The sequence below is a fragment of the Dreissena polymorpha genome, chromosome 8 (assembly GCF_020536995.1).
Source record: "Dreissena polymorpha isolate Duluth1 chromosome 8, UMN_Dpol_1.0, whole genome shotgun sequence".
Lineage (NCBI taxonomy): Eukaryota > Metazoa > Mollusca > Bivalvia > Myida > Dreissenidae > Dreissena > Dreissena polymorpha.
Genome location: NC_068362.1, coordinates 69912460 through 69935819, shown reverse-complemented (window position 1 = coordinate 69935819; position 23360 = coordinate 69912460). Strand labels below are relative to the sequence as shown.

At 35.0% G+C, this 23360-nt stretch overlaps 1 protein-coding gene across 1 annotated transcript; it reads left to right on the top strand.

Moving 5' to 3' along the window:
* The first annotated feature begins 7639 nt into the window (after window positions 1-7639).
* On the top strand, window positions 7640-17971 carry LOC127841279 (PRELI domain-containing protein 1, mitochondrial-like). The gene is made up of 4 exons (XM_052369974.1): window positions 7640-7773; window positions 12313-12403; window positions 14203-14419; window positions 16323-17971. The coding sequence occupies exons 2-4, from the start codon at window positions 12315-12317 to the stop codon at window positions 16623-16625; spliced, it is 609 nt and encodes a 202-aa protein (XP_052225934.1). The 5' UTR covers window positions 7640-7773; window positions 12313-12314; the 3' UTR covers window positions 16626-17971.
* The last annotated feature ends 5389 nt before the right edge of the window (window positions 17972-23360 follow it).

Sequence of the window (23360 nt, the reverse complement as noted above, 5' to 3'; positions counted from 1 at the left end):
GGGCTTAAAGCACTTTATAGGAAAACAGGGTAAAGCACTTTATATGAAAACTGGGCTTACAGCACTTTCTAGGAAAACAGCGCTTAACTGGGCTGAAAGCACTTTATAGGAAAACAGGGCTTAAAGCACTTTATAGGAAAACAGGGCTTAAAACACTTTCTAGGAAAACAGGGCTTAAAGCACTTTATAGGAAAACGGGGCTTAAAGCACGTTATAGGAAAACAGGGCTTAAAGCACTTTATAGGAAAACATGGCTTAAAGCACTTTCTAGGAAAACAGGGCTTAAAGCAGTTTATAGGAAAACAGGGCTTAAAGCACTTTATATGAAAACAGGTCTTAAAGCAGTTTATAGGAAAACAGGGCTTAAAGCACTTTCTAGGAAAACAGGGCTTAAAGCATTTCCTATGAAAACAGAGCTTAAAGTACTTTCTAGGAAAACAGGGCTTAAACCACTTTCTAGGAAAACAGGGCTTAAACCACTTTCTAGGAAAACAGGGCTTAAACCACTTTCTAGGAAAACAGGGCTTTTAGCACTTTCTAGGAAAACAGGGCTTTAAGCACTTTCTAGGAAAACGGGGCTTTAAGCACTTTCTAGGAAAACAGGGCTTAAAGCACTTTCTATGAAAATAAAACAACACATACGGATTTTAATCAAGGGTCATTGTTCAATAAAGACATACGTAATCTTTGATTTAAATAGGAAATTTGTAACATAAAAGAGCGTTTTGCAACGCGCTAATCACAAGAACTCGTCATTTCTGACACGGCGTAATTAATTCATGGTTTGTAAACGTAAACATTCCTGTTCACGGCGTATGGCGGCTTTTCCCGGAAGTTCTCGTAAATGATAATTGTTTTTTATAAACTGCATCGAGAATCAACTTATTTGTCGGATTGGGTTGGGTATCGTGCATCGGGTCGGGTTTTATCAGGACCGGTCTTGTTAAGATAATATAAATGTATAATGTATAATACGCTATCAGTGATTAAACATATCTTAGATCTGTTTACAATAAAATGTTATGCGAATAAATTAGGCAAAGTTTTAGGTTTTGGGCGTCCTTCAATCGATCGGTTGTAAACCCTACTTCTTTACATTGACCGTTCCAAGAAAGCGAAGTAGGATGCATGTTTTATCAATTAGTGTTTGTTTTTGTCCTTGGTTAAGTGTCTTAATGCATGACAATTCGTCACGTGAATAAAATAAAGGATCTCCAAGTCATGATAAGCACAATGTTCCGATGATGCAACTTGAGTTTCACTTTGTTATTTTTGTCTCGTTCTGATAAAACTGGGCATATTACATGTGCGTAAAGTGTCGTCCCAGATTAGCCTTTGCAGTCCGCACAGGCTAATCAGGGACGACACTTTCCGCCTAAACTTGATTTTCGGTAAGGAGGGACTTCCTTGAAACTCAAAATACCATAAAAGCGGAAAGTGTCGTCCCTGATTAGCCTGTGCGGACTGCACAGGCTAATCTGGGACTACACTTTACGCACATGAATTAAGCCCAGTTTACTCAGAACAAGACACATTTTTTACCAAAAAGACAGTATCAACATTACATTGAAAGTTAATAAACATATGAATAGATTTACTCCATTTTAAATGTTGTTACCAATTTCTTTATCAGGCAAATGTTTCGGACAAATATATCGTTATGATATTTGAAGTCGATGTCATGTAAGTATCGTTACTTGCAAATAACAAATTTACAGCATATATAGCACTGATATTTTCCACTTATATCACTTTGGACAAGTTGTTAAAAAACATGTTTTACCCACACAGTTACCTTAATATTTTAATAGGTTATGCATGTGACCAATATAAACACACACTAAAACTAAGCACATTGGTAAGAACAAAATGTCACATACATGACTCTAAACATTTATCAGTCGAGGTATTTTAAAATATTTGTTTAAGATTTGTAATCACATTCAATTTGTTATTGTTAACAAAATGGTGAACGCAGTTTAGATCGATTGCATGAAAAAGCTTGTACTTAATTTACATTTGTTTTGAAGATATTCATCAGTGAACACTACGATGCATAGCCATGTCAGGCAGTGCATTATATGTATCCTTAAATATTAACGAGTAAGCATTGCGTCTCTAGGGGGTGCTATTTTTTATCGTATTAAAAGCCTGTTTAATTGATGTGTGTATTTACTTAACCCATTTATGCCTAGTGGACTCTCCCACCCTTCTAAATTGGATCAATTTATTTCCAAAAGTATGGGTGTCTGGTATACTTATTTCTATATTTAGAATATTTCTTACAGAAATTTCTTTAAGCAAACAGCGCAGACCCAGATGAGGCACCGCATCATGTGGCGTCTCATTTGGGTCTACGCTGTTTGCACTGTCCTTTTTTCAGGACGCTAGGCATAAATGGGTTAATCATATCAAGCTTCGGTGCGGTTACACTAGTTTACACTTTGTTGTATGTATTGTGTTGTGTTCTGATTATTATATAAAATTAAAAAATCAATTCTTATTTCTCGCTTAACACATTGCGTTTTATATTTGAATATTGTAACACTATTGAATGTTGATGGACTTGTACTTCAAGTACCATGAAATGTACTTGTTTACAGGCTGGGCTTTGACAATTCCTTTTCTATACTTCTTGAACAACATTTTTCAGAATTTGACTTTCGAGGAATGTCTCTGAATATCTCAAAATCTGTAAACAAAAAACAATCAAAACTTGTTGACGTATTTAAAAATGTTGTTTTTTTATTTAATTACCACACGATTACCAAAACACACAGAATCCTTAGTGCAGCTTTAATTTCGATATTTTTTCAGATATCAGTTCAATTTTCAGTACATTGCCATTCATTCAACATTTAATTGAAAAAGAAAAAAAATGTAAAATTCATTCAACATTTAATTGAAAAAGAAAGAAAAATGTATGAAATGGTGCTTAGCCGTCTGAACATTGCTCATATTCATCAAAGCTTTGATATTATGCATTTTATTTTTTTCATTTAGTGTATCATTTTTCTTCGATGCATTTCGATGATTTGGAATACGTACTATATGATGATGAGTTATGAACAAGAATGTGCTCATCTGATACTTGTATTAAATCCATTTCATCGTGCCCCATAAGGTTGGAATTATGTTATTCTGATAAATATTGATCCAATGAGAAATTTAATTGCTGCTAAATTGAATTGCGTATCTCTTGTATTTATATTTTCAGTCTAATTGCAATCTTACGGCGCTAAAGTTTATCCCTACAATGTTTTTGTACATAATGATTATAAGTCTTGTGCGGCATTGTAAAAGCAGTTCGTCGCTTTTTTTTCAACTTAACTTTTTATTCTCAATTTGATTATTTTAGCAAATGTAAGTCACATTGGGTAAGCTTATATTTTTCTATATTTACTTTAATATTCTTGATTGCAACACGATAACCTTTATGTAATGTTTATTTGATTACTAAATCACACAGCTTCCATATTTGTATTAAATCGTAACCAAATTGGAGCATGCACCATTCAAGTGTTTTTTAACTACAAGTTTTATGTTGTTATCTGATATCAAATCAATTGTGTATACGTTGCCATTCTTTTTTTTCAAAAATGAAAATTGAATAAACTTGTGCTAAGCCGTGCAAAATATTGCTCATATTCATCAAAGCTTTTAAATTATGATTTTTTTATAATGTGTTGTAAAATCGTGTACAGATTTAATTGGATGATCTGGTATGTGTTCTATATGATGGTGAGTTCTGAACACAACGGGGCCTAACCTGATACTTATAGTTCACCCATTTCATCATGCCCTATAATGTTGCTATTATGTTGATTTGATGAATATTGAACCAATGAGTAATATAAGTGTAATTATATGAGTCGTGTTGTGAGAAAACTGGAGATAATGCATGTGCGTAAAGTGTGAATTCCGCACAGGCTAATCATGTTAAATCGCGTATTTTTGTATTGATTATTTTAGTTTAATTCCTGTGAGGTTCGTGGTTATCGACACAAGTGTTTTTGTGGATCTTTTGTTGCATAGGCTTTTTAATTGTTTTGCTGTTTTGTCAAGGCAATTCATCACATGCGTTATTTTAGGAACGACTAGAGGAAGGTAACATAATTTGTTTTCTTGACGATGCTTCTGGATTTTAATTATATCTATGTGTTGTATTTAATTTAAAGGGCACCTATATGGCTTTAGTCTAGGCATATTTTGTATTCATATTGTAACATGTTGTTCGATATTTTAGTGCAAATAAACTCTAAAGATAAGTTTATTTATGTTTAGGGATGTCCACAACTTCAGCGACTTTACGATCGCCTTCGACTTCGAGTGGCATTATGGCCTATGGCAGGTTCTGGGAGGATTCAACATTAGCGAAGTGCTGGTGCAAGTCATGGCCAGATAAAGAAGACAAGCAACTCCATCAGCTTCACCTTACAGTACAAGCTCTACATGTTCCTCGTAGTCTCTATCCTTTTGAAAGGCTATGAAACTTGCACGCTTCACGCGGACACAGAACGCAGGATGCATGCCTTTGAAAACAAGTTTCTTCGAAAAACATGGAGCACAAGACCAGCGAGTACGTCCGAAACAAGACAACAGCACTTTGTGGCTCACAAGAGCCCCTTCTGGCGATCGTTTAACGACGAAAGCTGCCTTTCTTTTGACAAGTTACCAGGCGCGATTCTCTGATGAAAGACTGTGCTCCAGAACACGTTTGACGGAGGTCGCCGTCGAGGCCGCAACACAAAATCCGGACGGACCATTTTAAAGAGTGAGCGTCCCTCTCCATGAATCAGCAACTCTCAGCAGCTCACAACAGACCTGACCGGAGGAGGATCTGTGTGTCGTCGTCCTTCATTTGCCCCTAAAGGCCACACCGGTTAAGAGAATGTATATCATGATTATGATGACTGCAAGAAAAGGTCATAAAATATAATAAATTTGAATACAAAAATCACTTGTATGTTCATATAAAGGATTTATTATCATATGTAAATCAATCTTCAACGTGTAACCTTGAAAAACAGATAAGCATTTGCCGCAATACCATTTGATTGCTAGTGACCACACAGTTGACAAGCTTACTTGTTGATTAGTATCAACGTTTACGCAAATATTGGTGCAGCCATTGTTTGGTACTTGCCTCCTGCATTGACACAATATGTTATTATATTTTGTTTTTATGAAACACAGCAAACTATTACATAGAAAACTACAGACAATTCCTTCGTTAGTTACAATTGATTTTCTTCGTTGATTTCTGTATTTGTACAGATTTCTATGTGATAAAATCTTAAATCAATATTTGTATGTACATGTTTTATATAATTCGGGTTTATTAATGAGAGTAACACATGGACTTTAAAAAAAGATGTTGTGCTCGCTTTGTACATGCGTACTTGCATTTTTTACGGATCTTGTAGATTTTACGCTAAACCGGTACTCTCGGATAACTTCATAGGCTAACCATACTTTACACACCAACCTCAACGGATTGCAGACGTGATTAAAACAATTTGATCGTGACTTCTACGGATTTGATGAATAAAGTTAATAAGTGCTACATCGGCTTTTAAAATAATCATTATGTTCCATGGACATCGATCCCCCCCCACCCCCCATCAAAAAAATACAGCATCTTACACGGCTGTTAACCAATCGCAAAAAGTAAAAAAAGGGGGTTTCCCCATGGCAAAAAGTAACATTTTCCCAAAAATTGTGACCAAAATTAACCAAAATATATGCCAAACTTTTCGAATAAACTCATTAATTGGTTAATTAAGTGTGTTTTTTTACAGCAATTATATCACTTTATAATTTAAAATTTTGAAATCAATTAAACATGCACTTATCAACAATTGCTATACTGTTTATAATCATATTAATAATGTTTGATTTTTCCAAAGCTCATGGTCTATCGCGCTCTTTTCCCCAATCAAAAAGGCACAGGCTGTAAAATATATGTGGAAAACAACACTGATGTATGAGGCCGACGCAAACAATTACATTAGTGTATGTGAATAGAAGACGATTTATTGTGATGGCAGGTCCGATAGTCACGCTGAATAAATAATTCTGGAAATATGCATGGTCGTTTATTACGACATTTTTTTTAATAAATATTTTCCTAGTTACAGATGTAACTGCATTAATAATAAGATGCCTACATACTGGTCGTGTACGTAATTCCAGCCACTTTTGGGACTTTTTTAACAAAATCTTTTGTTTTACGCAACTGGTTTAAACTAAACTTCACATATATAATCCTGGGTTCAAAACTCACCTAGTATGAAAATTTCAATAGAATTAGATCAGTGTATGTTACTTTTATGAAGAGAAATTAATGACATATAAACTATCAATTTTCGTAGGGCAATTGTACCTAAAAAATCGGCCACTTTTCAGTTTAATCTGCAGGTACAATTACAAAGCAATGTCTTTAGACGAATGTCCTCATTTGAAGAGTATTAATAAAGGTTTACACAAACACAATTTATGACTTGAAACTTAAAAAATATGCGACATTATTATACCAGTTACACCCCCTACCTATTTTAATAAATATTAACAGGCCTGCACGGTTAATGGGCAACTGCACATTCATAAAAAATATTTATTTTCAATAGTTTTAATCAATTTTTACTAACATAGCTAAGAAAGTAAAAACATTATGTTTAAAAGTTGACTTTAGTGTCGATTTTTAGTAAACGCTTATATTTAATTTTACAAAATGTAAACTATTAATATTCAAATCAAGGGAGGTAATTCAAATATTAAAAGTTTATATTTAGGTCCTGATTTTTTTGTTTTAAATGTATGTTTTTATACAATTAATTATAAATACCTTAATGAAAGTTTATCAGATAGAAATAATAATAATTTTATCAAATATATTTGTTTCTTATATGAATATAATTTTTGCAATGGATAATGACGTCACTTTCATGAGAGAAATATCTTGTGTTATGGTTGAGACATTTTAATGCAAACGTTTACAGTGATATGCTTCTATTATTTGCAAAATATTGAGATTAGGGTTGGTTTTCAAGTTGATTGTTCTAAAAATAATCAAAACATGTGTGTTTAGATCATGAAAATGATTAAACACAGGTGGCCGATTTTTTACGTACAGGCCGGAATTACGTACACGACCAGTATACATATACAAAACGACATGCAATGTTTAGTTTCAGGATACTAACTTTGGTCACTTCATCCACAGACAAAAAGGTAAACCGCTGTGGTGTTTATCAGGGTTAGCTTTTCGTGGGTTTACTACAACAACAATTATTACTCGCAACGACACTAAATACGATACTCACATAAACATCGACTGGAATCCTCGTCAGGATGGCACCAAACGTCCTCGTCGTCTTCGAGGGAAACTCGTCGGCTTCACTCGTCTGCTCGTCGGCTACACTCGTCGGCTCGTCGGGTACACGTCACGGAATGGCACTTATACCTTCTGGGAATGGCTCTCCAGAGAAACACGTATTATTACACAGTCACAGGCTCACAATTCCTCCTGGCAATAGTCAACTAGGGAAACACATCTACTCACATCAACCGCCCGTTCACGAAGAGAGCGTAAAAGCTCGTGCTCTTAGTAAGCTCTCTTCTTATTGGCCGCTGGTTCCCAATCATGAGGCATGTGCATGTTTTGTGAGCTGGGCACCGGCACTACACCGTTGTGGCTCACACCGATTTGACGCTCTGCCTCGACTTAAGATTGGAACACCTCGGTCGCTTTAGATGCGGAAAGTAAAGAGGGTACGTTTTACCGTAAAATTCTTTATTAATGCACTAACAAGTTCCATTAATCATTTTTTAAGTATGTGTTGAGTCTTAATAAAGAAGGCTGCCAAGGGGTAAAGTGATGCAATAACGATGGATGTATCAATATCGATAAAGTAATGTTGAGGCGTCCCTAGAATGTTCGTACCAGGGTCCTAATGTCACGGACAGTCGATTGTTGTTTAACATATAGCTTAGGTCTGCGATTCTCAATTAAACGCATACACCATAAAATAAGTTATTCAACCATTATAACTTGAAAGAAAAATTATATTCTATTGAAATTTCCAACAAAAATGATTTGTTTACAATGCGACTTTTATGGCACGCTGATTAAGCAAATACCGGATGGCATTTGGTCTATATGGGATAACATGTGTAAAGTGCAAGGTATTTTCTCAAGACAGCTACAAATTGGTCATTATATAGTATATCTTACCCAATGGTGGACATTTTAGTGTTGAAATATATATATATATTGGGTCATAATCATCACGAAGATTATACTGAAATATTATTATTAACTTGAATGTACTGGAACATTCTAAAAATAAATAAATGAAAAAATGTAAATGCATAAAACAACGTTAATAGATTAGCAAATACAAAAGTACAATGCTGTCCGGCAATCTTGCGCAGTTAAGGGTCAATTGGTTTGAAAACATGTTCTTGTATAAATTGACAATATAATATCTTATTTTAATATGAAAATAAGAATTTCATGTGCTTATTAACACACAAATATGTCATTAATTCAGTGAGGAACTGTCTGATTTGATTTCAAAACAAACTCACCTCATTTTCAAACTGTCAGTGAGTCCGGTTATCTTGCGCACTTGGTGTAATGACTTCATTTAGGCAAAATTGTAGACATATGGTGTCCAAGTAGTGCCAAAAAACATTCCAAAAAATTATTTTAAAAATTAACTTTGTAAAACCATTCAAATTTAATGAGGATTTCTAGTGCAGTTTTGGTGATGATGGTGGTGGCATTCTGTTGACTGTAACCAAAGAAAGAATAAAAATATAAAATGATTGATTTCTAGCGTGAAAAAAATGTTAATGCATAGCAGTTTTAAGTTTACCCCGGATCATACTTCCATAGTTTACAGAAAATACCAAAACTAGGCCATTGCGCATGCGGACATCATACCAAATGTGGTTTGACAGAATGGCGGGAAATGATAACAATGTCGTCTGATAGGATATACAAATGTATTTTCAATGGCCCAATACATAACTGATCGGTATTATGCAGTGGAATGCTTAATTACACGTTGGATTTATGAATTTTTAATTTAAAGTATGAAAAACGCTAGAGACCGCAGGGAATCTGTGATTCATTTAGAATTTATCGTAAGTATGTCAGTGTTTACGAGTCGATACATGTACAATCTATAAAGATGATGCAACCGGTGTTAAAATGTAATAATCCCATATTTGTTTTGCATGGAATATGTACATTTTAAATCTGTTAATTCTTAAAAATGTGAAATTCCATATTTCATCACTAAATAACACCATTTGACGTCGCTACTGCGGAGTGCGCAAGATTACCGGACGCGCAAGATTACTGGACTTACCTGTATATGTAACAATTCTTGACACAATACTCAACAAAAATGATTACTCAATAAATAATCTTTATTGTCAGTTGAAATAAGAGGTTTTGGGGATTCCAATAATGACGTCACGTTTGCTCATGCTCAAATTTTAGCCGTCAAAACTGCGGCCATTTTGCTTTTGTTTGCATTTGATGAACTTCATCGTGATAAGGTTTCCATAACAATCGCTACTTGACACATATTCGCAACCCTTTTTATGTCCCCCACTATAGTAGTTGGGGACATATTGTTTTTGTCCTGTCTGTTGGTCTGTTGGTTGATTGGTCTGTTGGTTGGTTTGCGCCAACTTTAACATTTGCAATAACTTTTGCAATATTGAAGATAGCAACTTGATATTTGGCATGCATATGTATCTCATGGAGCTGCACATTTTGAGTGGTGAAAAGTCAAGGTCAAGGTCATCCTTCAAGGTCAAAGGTCAAATATATGGGTCAAAATCGCTCATTTAATGTACACTTTTGCAGTATTTCAATATTCAAGATAGCAACTTGATATTTGACATGCATGTGTATCTCATGGAGCTGCACATTTTGAGTGGTGAAAGGTCAAGGTCAGAGGTCAAAATTATGTGGACAAAATCGCTCATTTTATGATTACTTTTGCAATATTGAAGATAGCAACTTGATATTTGGCATGCATGTGTATCTCATGGAGCTGCACATTTTGAGTGGTGAAAGGTCAAGGTCATCCTTCAAGGTCAGAGGTCAAATATATGTGGCCCAAATCGCTTATTTGATGAATACTTTTGCAATATTGAAGATAGCAACTTGATATTTGGCATGCATGTGTATCTCATGGAGCTGCTCATTTTGAGTGGTGAAAGGTCAAGGTCATCCTTCAAGGTCAAATATATGGGTCAAAATTGCTTGTGTAATGTCACTTCTGCAATATTGAAGCTAGCAATTTTATATTTGAAATGCAAGTGTATCTCATGGAGCTGCACATTTTGAGTGGTGAAGGGTCAAGGTCATCCTTCAAGGTCAAAAGTCATATAGGGGGACATTGTGTTTCACAAACACATCTTGTTAAAAACAACAAAATACTCAGAAATTGAAATTCTATCAGAAAAAAATGAATTCAATGAACGAACACTAATAAGGACGAAAAACAAAGAACAAATAGATTGATTTTATTTAATCAACAAATAAAAACTGAGTTGAACCTATATGTCTGTAAAAACTAACCTTGTTACAGATTAACTTAATCCTCTTGATACATGTTATTGTTTTTATTTTATTTTTTAACACCAATTTTGACACTCTTTGTTTCAGTATTTTAACCCAGTCTTTAATTGCCCTATTGTTCATTACAAACCGATTATCTTGATATGATCGAATACTGTCCAGACAATTACTAAGAAAACAAAGTGTCATAAACCCAGGCACCTGTATTGGGTAGGTCATTAAACACAATTTATGTTACCTTCATGTCATTTCTTGGCATACTGAGCAGTCATTTAAACCAAATACTTAACAGTCGAAATGGTTTAACAGGAACTATAAAAGTGTATATAAATTAGCCAGTTTAAACATAGCAATAAAGTGTTAAAATACTATAAATTAAAAATATTGTACAAATTTACTGCTACACAAATTACGTATTTAACAGGTACCTGCAAATGTAAACTTCGCTATAACTTGTTAAGATCGTGCGTTACTGCACGGAGCGTATATTGACCCACATCTCATCTAGAATCCGTGGTTACTGTGTTCGAAACATCATCATGGAAACAAGAAATCACGTTTGATCATATAGGGATATAAAATACTTGCGTAAAAAAATTAAATGTATAGATTTATGGTATCATAAAATGCTAGATTTGTATCGCTCATATTAACTAGTAAAGAGTTTTACATGTACATGCAAAGACAGTTTAATTAGCAAAATATGCAGGTGTTTTTTTCGGATTTTTCCATTTGAATGCAAATATTTTCATTCCATGTAAACAAAACGAAAATTCATTCAATGTAAAAGTAAATTAAACCTACATTTAAAGATTGTAATGTTTTGCGCTGTCTTAGGGCTTTGTTTTATAACTAATTCAATGCACCTCTTACACTAATTTTTGATCGCTGATGAAAAATAACACTACCGCATCCACACCACTTATAATTATAATCAAATTATCATGTTTTATTATTTTTGAAATATCATTTATTTAAGTCTAACTTTAAGAATAATTACGGGTATTTATAGTTTTGTTTTGTGAAATTGTCAGTATTTAGTCTTACGACGACCTTAACTCTGATACAATGTAAATGGCCGTTATTGAGAATATGACGGCCAATCTATTTTTAGTAACGGAAAACCCCTGTTGTGACGTCACGCCAAAACTTTTATGCTAACAGAGTTTTATTTTACAACAATTACTTACTGTTAATCTAATAATATTAGATTTGTTTTCGTTAGAATATATCTGACTAAAATATGATTTAATCAAAATGCAAAACTGTCACAGCAAATAATGCAATATTTGTCTAGTTAGGAGCATTGCATTATGTTCATTGAGCAAAATGTTATACATCAGCAACCTTGTTGTATTTAACAGCCCATGTACATGTAAACTTATAAAAAACTGGCTAATCAGGGACGACACTTCGCTTAAACTAGATTTTCTGTAAAAAGGGTTTAACAAAAAATTCCATTAAAGCGGAAAGTGTTGTCCCTGATTAGCCTGTGCGGACTGCACAGGCTAATCTGGGACGACACCTTATGCACATGCATTATGTCCAGTTTTCTCAGAACAAGCCTCATTTGATTGCAAGAAGACAGTTTTTGAAGAGTCTGGTCAGGTACATGAAAACTTTCTTAAATTAAGATTTAAAAAAAATGTTTCTTTTGTTTTAGTCATAAGCTGGTTCTTACACTCGTTAAATTTGGTTTATTTCAGAGATGAAGTACTTTGTAGTGCAAGATGTGTTCCAGTATACCTGGGAACAAGTGGTCTGTGGATTCTGGAAGCGCTACCCGAATCCAAACAGGTCTCCCAGTTGTTGTTGTTCAAGCTTGTTCATTCATGTTGTCTGTAACCGCAAAATAAACTTGAAGATACAGCAAGTTATAGCATCCTGCTTTCATGGGGAGCTTTTGTGGTCAGTCTGTGCCCAGTGTCATATGATGTGACCCCTGCCATGTAAACTTTAAGCTTATTACCACTCTAGAGGCCATATTATTTTACAGGGTTCCCAGCCAACCTGGAAATCAGGGAAAACCTGGAAAAAGACTCACTTTTTCCAGTCAGGGAATAGTCAGGGAATTTGGGAAAAGCTCTTGAAATCAGGGAAAAATCAGGGAATTTTGTTTGGTCAGACTTTCCTGACTTGTGTCGAGAAGTCCATACGATTAAAACAGCAAATAGATTCCTCTGCATGCCTATGATGGCTTTGTAGTATACATGTAGCTTAGTTATGTTTGCAACTGCTATTTATCACATGCTATACCCTATTTCCCATGTAATACAACCATTACGTATATTTTTATATTACACATGTGTAATACAACATTTTTAAGCGTTTTCATTGGCTAAGTTTTAGTTTATTGACCAATCGCATTTTGTTATTTTGCAGCAATGTGTCAAATGAGGTCACGAAATGTAAACATCATTTGGGATTTATTATTATGTTTGCGTAAATATTTATTTAATTTGCTCATTTGCTCATCCTATATTTATTGAGGGTGTCTAAAACAAGAAATAGGTCGAAATTATGCTCCTGGAATTTTTATTTTCCATCAGGGAAAAATCAGGGAATTTTGTTCATACAAAAAGCTGGGAACCCTGTTTTAATTGAATCTTTATGAAAGTTGGTCAGAATCTTAATCTTGAAAATATCTATGCTGAATTGCAATCTGGGTTATGTGCGTCAGAAAATGAGTTCACCACGCCAAAGCTTAGAATAATCATTTTTCCACCAAGAAGCCACATTTAAATGCTACACTGCAGTTAAAAGCATGTTATATACCCCATTTAAAATAATGTTATCATCTAAAACATTCTTTAAATAACTTATTAAATAATCCCTTTTTTTGCGAGAAAAAAAATGTTTGCAACTCACCCAACGTCATCTTACAATGTTGTGCTTGCAATCTTTTGCGATCTTTGTCTAGTAAACTGAATGTGCGTAATGCAAATAACAGGAAGAATATAACGGGTATGATAAGGAAAGATTATCTAACAGCATAGTAAACAATCCTTTTATATATTTATACTAATAAACAACTAGCTTACTCACATTGGAAATGTTCAATATGGTATGTCATCTGTGTACTAGTACAAATATATCACTATACTGTAAACAATGCTGTGTTGTAACTTTTAATATTAATTATTGGGGTATTACTGGATTCATCATGGTTGTCTGTGCATCAGCCTTTCTGTCTTTAAGTTTGTATTTTCATTGACAAACATTTATCCTGAGAAATTCTACACTTCTAAATGTACAGCATTGAAACTTGCTTGGATTCTTACTTATTATGATTGTGTGCATATGCGTTTCGCATCATCCTAAGATAAAAATTACAAAAGTTGTGCCCCTTGTACAGCTTATCAGTAGTAGCTGCTTTATTATTGTTCCTATACACTTTTTCTCTGAAACCACAAGGATCAAAGGTTTAATATTTGATATGTAAAATTGCATTGTGATCTTTACAAGCTTCTTGCGGCTAGGCTCAAAATTTGCAAATTCCTTGGGTCTAATTTGTCTTTGTTACAATTTGCTACAGATTGCTAAATGCAGCAATGTGAGGTATTTGTAACTACTTTGACAAGCTCTTGATGTTTCAGTCGTCACATAATGTCAGAGGACGTGTTGGATCGTAAACTGGTTGGGAACAAATTAATTACAAAGAGACTTATTACCAAAAAAGGCAGCATTCCAAAGTGGGGTGAGAAATTCATCAAAGGATGTAGCAAGGCGTATGTGGTAGAAGAATCTATTGTTGACATGGCGAATAGCACATTTACAACATACACAAGAAATGTGAACTTAAAAGACATCTCGGTACGTACCTTGTGTGGTCCGCTTTTGTTTATATGTAGGCAACCCATGCAAAAATATGTCAGACCTCGGACAATTCTGATAAAAGAATTTGATGTCCAGTATCGTTTCTGAAACGGTTGGTCCTTTTGTCGAACAAAACAATAGATATGTTAAACTTTGATTTGGTTGGAAATTCAAATGAAAACAAAACTTCCAATCTGTTAAAAATATAGACTAGTATAGGTTTATTTTTTCTTTGATAGATTGTTTTAGGATAAAATAGAAAGGTTCATTACAAACCAGTTATGCCAAAATGCTATATGTGCTGGTGAAGAAACTCTGCTATTCTCAGAACCATTCAATACTGTATTGTGTTACGTGATGTAAGCAATTAAAACACAACAGTTTTTCATGGGTTGAAATAAAGTTTACTGGTTCAAGTCCTTGTTATGACAAACTAAAGCTGGAAATGCTGCAAACTTCCACTTTTCATTGACCTAAATTGTCAACATATAATTCGAAAGTAAGCATATAAAATGGCTGTAAATTTTAATGAGTACTTTCGGGTTTAATATTGCTGTTTATATATACTTACACAAAAAATACATATCTTGCTTCATTTTATTGAATTTTTTTTAAAGAAAGAACACATGAAAATTTAGTTATTTATCCTTAAACTGTAATTTGCTTAAAAATGTGAACATGATTATGATACAAATAAACTGCCAAAAGCTATTTTCTCTGGTCTGCATAAAAGAAAGAGGTCCGGTAAAATCTGGTTAAGTCAAGTAAAATAAAAAAAGATACTGGACCTCATTTACTATAAAATTTTCTTTCACAAGGGTTGATATAATGGGTTTATATCAAGAAACATGTAAATATGATGTGATATTGATTGTAGCATGTAAATATTGACAGAGGCGGTTTTGAGTAGGACAAATTTTTCACACGTGTTGGGCACGTGGTCAAGTCACTAAAACACTATCAATATGTCATAAAACAACATTTTTCATCACTTCGACAAAAAAATTATGATACATATATATTATATATGAGAATTTTTTTGGGTTTAAGTGATGATGTTGTTTTATGACATATTGATAGTGTTTTAGTGACTTGGCCATGCGCCCAACACCTGTGATTTTTCATCCAATCTTGGTGAGACCTTACCAAACACTAGAAGAATTCTGAAATTCTTTTGTAAGGACTCTTTAAGTGCTGATTCTACCATTGGATTAGAGAATGTATTAATTAGCCTTTTGTTTCCATGAAATTGAACTAAAAGAAATATTTTTGTCCCCTACCGATAAAACAGGAGGGGACTTATGGTTTGCTCTCTGTGTGTCAGTTTGTCTGTCAGTCTGTCACACTTTTCTTGATCCTGCGATAACTTTGAAAGTTCTTCATATTTTTTCATGAAACTTGAAACATGGACAGATGGCAATATGGAGATTATGCACATCAATTCATTTTGTTCCTACGTCAAAAATTGTGGTTGCTATGGCAACAAATAAAAAATGACAATGGTGGAGTTTCACCGATAGGGGACAATATTGTTTGGCAATCTCTTGTTAGCTCGGCTGTTTTCGGAGAAAACCAGAGGTATTGTCATAGCCAGCTCGTTGTGTCCGCCGTACGTGTCAAGGTTTGTAAAGGTTTTTAACATTGGCTCTTAAATCAAAGTCCTTCCACCTACAGCTTTGAAACTTCATATGTAGATGCACCTTGATGAGTTCTACATGCCACACCCACTTTTGGGTCACAATGTCAGGTCAAGGTCACTGTGACCTCTAAAAAAAAAAATTCTGACAAGCTTTAGCAGCCGAGCGTGGCACCCGTTATGCTCTTGTTTTAATTAGCTCTCATTAGGGTCTTATACAACATTTATAGTACCAATAATTGATAATAGATTTTCTTATTTCAGACAGTAGATGAGAAGTGTGTTTACACAGCCGACAGACTCCACACCACTCTAACACGCCAGGGGTGGGTAGCATCCTTCCGTCGTTTCTCCGCAAACATGATTGAACAATTCACTTTCCACAAATTTAAGAGCTCTACAGCAAAGTCGGCAGAAGGTTTTAAGCTAGTCCTCGGAAAATTGTACCACCATGAAACTGAGCACCCTTCCAGAGCTGAAAAGTTGAAGAATTCTGCAAAAATAGCTAAAGACATCGCTAAAAGCAAAGTATTCCACACTTCCACATGTGATGGCAATGCACGATAAAATACTAAGTGTGTGGAAGAAAAATTAGGGCAGCTTTGAACTTGGTATTGCATAACTATGTTTCAAGTGATTGGAAACTATGTTACTTTTGTTTGACAGTATTACTCATCAGATTGGTCAATTTTGTGTGACTAATAAATACTGTGTCTGCATAATCAAGATGACAGTTATTAGGTAATGTATACACATTTTATTCAGAGTTTAATAAATGGAATAATTTTCCTGTACTAAATGATTGAAAATGACACTACCAGGGGTGATAAAAAAAGTGTATGAAAAGGTTCCAGTATTCCTTTATTATCCCCGCCGAAAAAAAATTCGGAGGAGATATAGTAATTGGTCCTGTCCGTCTGTCTAAAACTTTGTCCGGAGCATAACTCCAAATTTATTCAATGGATTTACTTGAAACTTAAAATATAAACAGATGGCAACTAGGAGAAGTGCAGTGACCAAGAACCACAACTCTATCTACCTTAGTTTTTGAATAATCTCCCCTTTTATATAATTTTAAAGTAAATTTTGTCCGGAGCATAACTCTAAATCTACTGAAGGGATTTACTTGAAAATTGAAATATAAACAGATGGCAACTAGGAGAAGTGCAGTGACCAAGAACCATAACTCTATCTAGCTTAGTTTTTGAATTATCTCCCCTTTTATATAATTTTTAAGGAAATTTTTGTCCAGAGCATAACTCTAAATCTACTAAAGGGATTTACTTGAAACTTGAAATATAAACAGATGGCAAGTAGGTAAAGTGCAGTGACTAAGAACCATAGCTCTACCTTAATTTTTTAATTATCTCCCCTTTTATATAACTTTAAAGTAAATTTTGTCCGGAGCATAACTCTAAATCTACTAAAGGGATTTACTTGAAACTTGAAATTTAAACATATGGCAACTAGGAGAAGTGCAGTGACCAAGAACCATAACTCCCCTTTTATATAATTTTAAAGTACATTTTTGTCCAGAGCAACACTCTAAATCTACTGAAGGGATTTACTTAAAACTTCAAACTTAAACAGATGGCAAGTAGGAGAAGTGCAGTGACTAAGAACCATAACCATCTACCTTTGTGTTTGAATTATATCCCTTTATTTAATTGCAAAGTAATTTTTTGTCTGGAGCATAATGAATTATCTCCCTTTATTTGTTTTTACAAATATTATTCTACTCTCTAAAACAAATGTTGTCATACAAGCAACCACATTTCGGCGGGGATTTGGCACTACTGTGACAAGCTCTTGTTAAACTTAGTACAAATGTGCTATGATGACATGTAACTATGATATGGGCATAATGGCCCATTATATATTCTACATGTATTTGAATACAATGAAACGATTTAGTTCAAATGTTTGTGAAATTATTATTTTCTCTATAGCAAACTCATCTTCCAAAATGCAATTGTATTAATAAAATTCACTTATTACATTTTGCATGTGGCTCACCCATTTTACACAATACCTTAACACATTTAACTTGTAAATTCTGCCAATCCTTAGGTGTGTAATTTTATTTACAAATATTGACAACATTTTTCTCTTAACTCATTTTAAGCTCAGCTGTTTTCGGAGAAAACCCGAGGTATTGTCATAGCCAGCTTGTCAGGTCGTGTCTGTCGTCGTGTCCGCCGTCCGCGTCGTGCTAAAACCTTAAAATTTTGTTTAGGTTTTGAACATTGGCTCTAAAATCAAAGTGCTTCCACCTACAACTTTGAAACTTCATATGTAGCTGCACCTTGATGAGTTCTACACGCCACACCCATATTTAGGCCACTAGGTCAAAGGTCACTGTCACCTAAAAGAAAAATAATTCTGACAAGCTTTCATTTCTTCAAAAATACATCCGCAGCCGAGCGTGGCATCTGTTATGCGGTGCTCTTGTTTATATATTGGATTGGTGTATGCGTCAATGATGCTGCAATGAAGGCTGCCTATTGTTAAAGTGGTTCAAGCACTTCCAAGACTGACAGAAAAAACACGGTAATGGCAATTGCAGCAGATGAGTGTAATGATAGTGTCGCTGTGGTGTAATGGATATGGTGTCCGCCTAGCGATCGGGAGTTCATGGGTTCGATCCCCACCGTGGGAGCGTTCTTTAGATCTCCCCCATAGACACCAAGTACTGGTTCTAGGCCCAGGAAACGGACTGGAGAGCGTTTATATAAGCCTTAGACTTCCTATGCAATAGAGCTAAAATAAATAGGTTTAAACTAATGATAGTGTCATCTGACGTGGCTGTCTTAATTCAAAGAGCGTCTGATCAAAGGCTTGTCACAACTAGAATAGTTTCAGAACTGGGTTTGCACAGACTTTTAAAAGTGCTTGAAAATGAAGGTTTAACTTGAAAAGTGCTTGAAAATGAAGGTTTAACTTGAAAAGTGCTTGAAAACAATCTGCTTAAAAGTGCTTGGTGTTTACCATATCCAAGTGAAATGCTAAGAAAGTGCTTGAATTCAGCTCCAAAGTGCTTGAAATTTGAAGTCTTGAAATCCTATGACATTTTGAAGATTGAAATGAATACAGTTAGTTTATTAAAGGAGGTATGAGGCAAATTGTTGATTAAACGAAACAGTTTGTAAATGAAAATTGTCAACCAGAATGGGCAGTTATAGAACTGCCTGATTGTCAACGTCCACTATTGCCCCACAGCAAAGTAAATTTCTTGCTGCATGTAAAAACTATAACTTTAAATATCCTTATCGTTTCAATTTGGAATTCTGTGCACAAAAGACAATCAGAAAAATAAACGCACAAATGATTACTTTTTCTAGGAAACAATACCAGTACACTGTATTTTTTGTGATGAGCAACAAGAGTCAGGTGATTGTTCATTTCGTCCTTATATGGTTGTATTATATATGTATCCTGGAACAAATATGTGCTTCAATATTGAAAATGGACCCATAACCCAAACCACTGCATGGCCTCTGCAAAAGACAAACAAAAAATACAACATAGGTATGCATTTGGTTGTATTGCTTTTTCATGAAAATGTTTGTTATTTCAAAACAATAATTGTTTCATTTGAAAGAGTATGTTGCATATTTGACACATCAATGTGAAGAAGAATATTTTATTTTAAAAATTGGATCTCCAAAATGATGATTATGCCTGTCATAAATTAGTCAGTCGGTCCACAAACTGTAGAGTTTAAATAAGTTTCGCATACTTATGGATCCAGCATTGTAGATAGTATGTTGTGTTTAACTTAGTTCTTTTAGACTAATTAAATGTTAAACTCATGTAGGTTGCCAAAAGGTGTTAAGTTAATGTCACCTTAAAAAAAAAAAACACATTAAGCCAGAAAGTGTATGACCTTACTATAGTACGTGTGCTCATGCTAATTGATGCGTGTTTAAATGAAAAAATAAACCTGTTACAAATCAATCTGTTTTTGTTTTTAGCTCACCTGAGCACAACATGCTCATGGTGAGCTTTTGTGATTGCCTTTTGTCCGTCGTCAATTGTGCGGCGTCAACATTTGCCTTGTTAACTCTCTAGAGGGCTCATTTATTGTCCAATCTTCATGAAATTTGGTCATAAGATTGGTCTCAATGATATTTTGGATGAGTTCGAAAATGGTAACGTTTGCTGGAAAAACTTGGCTGCCAAGGGGCGGGGCATTTTTCCTTAAATGTCTATAGTAAAATCTTGTTTACACTCTAGAGGCCACATTTATTGTCTGATCTTCATGAATCTTGGTCAGAAGATTCATCCCAATAATATCATGGACGAGTTCGAAAATGATTCCGGTTGGTTGAAAAACATGGCCGCAAGGGGGCGGGGCATTTTTCCTTATATGGCTGTAGTAAAATCTTGTGAACACTCTAGAGGCCACAATTATTTTCCGATCTTCATGAAACTTGCTCAGATGATTTGTCCTAATGATATCTTGGATGAGTTCAAAAATGGTAACCTTTGCTTGAAAAACATGGCTGCCAAGGGGCGGGGCATTTTTCCTTATATGGCTATATAAGGCTATTGTAAAATCTTGTTAACACTCTATAGGCCACATTTATTGTTCAATCTTCATGAAACTTGGTCAGAAGATTCATCCCAATAATATCTTGGACGAGTTACAAAATGATGCCGGTAAATCGTTGAAAAACATTGCCACCAGGGGCGGGGCATGTTCCCTTATATGGCTATCGTAAAACCTTGTTAACACTCTAGAGGCCACATTTATTTTCTGATCTTCATGAAATTTGGTCAGAAGATTTGTCTTATTGATATCTTGGATGAGTTTGAAAATGGTTACGTTTGCTTGAAAAACATGGCTGCCAAGGGGCGGGGCATTTTTCCTTATATGGCTATAGTAAAATCTTGATAACACTCTAGAGGCCACATTTATTGTCTGATCTTCATGAAACTTGGTCAGAAGATTCATCCCAATAATATCTTGGAAGAGTTCGAAAATGATGTCGGTTGGTTGCAAAAACATGGCTTCCAGGAGGCGGGGCATTTTTCCTTATATGGCTATATTAAAACCTTGTTAACACTCTAGAGGCCACATTTATTTTCCGATCTTCATGAAACTTGCTCAGAAGATTTGTCCTAATGATATCTTAGATGAGTTCAAAAATGGTAACCTTTGCTTGTAAAACATGGCCACCAGGGGGTGGGGCATTTTTCCTTATATGGCTATCGTAAAACCTTGTTAACATTCTAGAGGCCACATTTATTTTCTGATCTTCATGAAATTTGGTCAGAAGATTTGTCTTATTGATATCTTGGATGAGTTTGAAAATGGTTACGTTTGCTTGAAAAATATGACTGCCAGGGGGCGGGGCATTTTTCCTTATATGGCTATAGTAAAATCTTGTTAACACTCTAGAGGCCACATTAATAGCCCAATCTTCATGAAACTCAGTCAGAAGATTCATCCCAATAATATCTTGGACGAGTTTAAAAATGATGCTGGTTGGTTGAAAAACATGGCCACCACGGGGGCGGGGCATTTTTCCTTATATGGCTATAGTAAAACCTTGTTAACACTAGAGGCCACATTTATTTTCCGATCTTCATGAATCTTGGTCAGAAGATTCGTCTTATTGATATCTTGGATGAGTTTGAAAATGGTTACGTATGCTTGAATAACATGGCTGCCAAGGCGTGGGGCATTTTTCCTTATATGGCTATATCTTGTTAACACTCTAGAGGCCACATTTATAGTCCAATCTTCATGAAACTTAGTCATAAGATTCATCCCAATAATAGACCAGGACGGGTTTAAAAAATGATGCTGGTTGGTTGAAAAACATGGCCACCACAGGGGCTGGGCATTTTTTCTTATATGGCTATAGTAAAACCTTGTTAACACTCTAGAGGTCACTTTTATTTTCTGATCATCATAAAACTTTGTCAGAAGATTTGTCCAAATGATATCTTGCATGAGTTCGAAAATGATGCCGGTTGCTTTAAAAACATGGCCACCAGGGGGCGGGGCATTTTTCCTTATATGGCTATAGTAAAACCTTGTTAACACTCTAGAGGCCGCATTTATTGTCCATTCTTCATGAAATTTGGTCAGAAGATTGGTCTCAATGATATCTTGAATGTGTTTGTAAATAATTATGTTTGCTTGAAAACATGGCTTCCAAGGGGCGGGTCATTTTTCCTTAGATGGCTATACTAAAATCTTGTTAACACTCTAGAGGCCACATTTACTGTCCGATCTTCATGAAACTTGGTCAGAAGATTAATCCCGATAATATCTTGGACAAGTTCAAAAATGATGCTTGTTGGTTTAAAAACATGGCTGCCAGGGGGCGGGGCATTTTTCCTTATATGGCTATAGTAAAACCTTGTTGACACTCTAGAGGCCACATTTATTTTCCGATCTTCATGAAACTTTGTCAGAAGATTTGTCCCAATAATATCTTGTTATCTTAGGTGAGCGACTTTGAGCCTTTGAGGCCCTCTTGTTTTATTATGCCCCCGGATCAAATGATCAGGGGAATATTGTTTTTGGCCTGTCTGTCATTCTGTCCCAAAACTTTTACCTCGGACATTACTTTTGCATTAATGATGATAGCAACTTTATATTTGACATGCACGTGTATCTCATGGAGCTGCACATTTTGTGGTGAAAGGTCTTTGTCATCCTTCAAGGTCAAAGATATGGCCTCAAAGCGGCACAGTAGGGGGCATTTTGTTTCACAAACACAGCTCTGAGCTGTACAAGTTGTACACATATAACATTGGTAGAAATTCCACAAATAAAACATGAAAAATACAAATGTTCAGGCTTTCTGTATCGCCCTTTGTACGTTTTGATGTCTATCTTGTGATCTCTGTTGTAAAGAAGTGCAGTTGAAAGAAACCACTGCCAAAGTGTAACAATTATGATGAAGTGTACAAAACCCCATCCCTTTAAGTGTGAGTTTTCGCAACAATAAGTTGACACCCTTTTCCATGGTCATAAACTAACATGTTAACCTTCCTTTGCCCACATTTGTTTTTAGCTCACCTCAGCACAATGTGCTCATGGTGAGCTTTTGTGATCGCCTTTTTCTGTTGTGTATCGTCCGTCGTGCGCCGTCAACATTTGCCTTGTTAACTCTACAGGCCACATTTATTGTCCAATCTTCATGAAATTTGGTCAGAAGATTGGTCTCAATGATATCTTGGGTGAGTTCGAAAATGATGCCGGTTGGTTGAAAAACATGGCAACCACGGGGGTGGGGCATTTTTCCTTATATGGCTATAGTAAAACCTTGCTAACACTCTAGA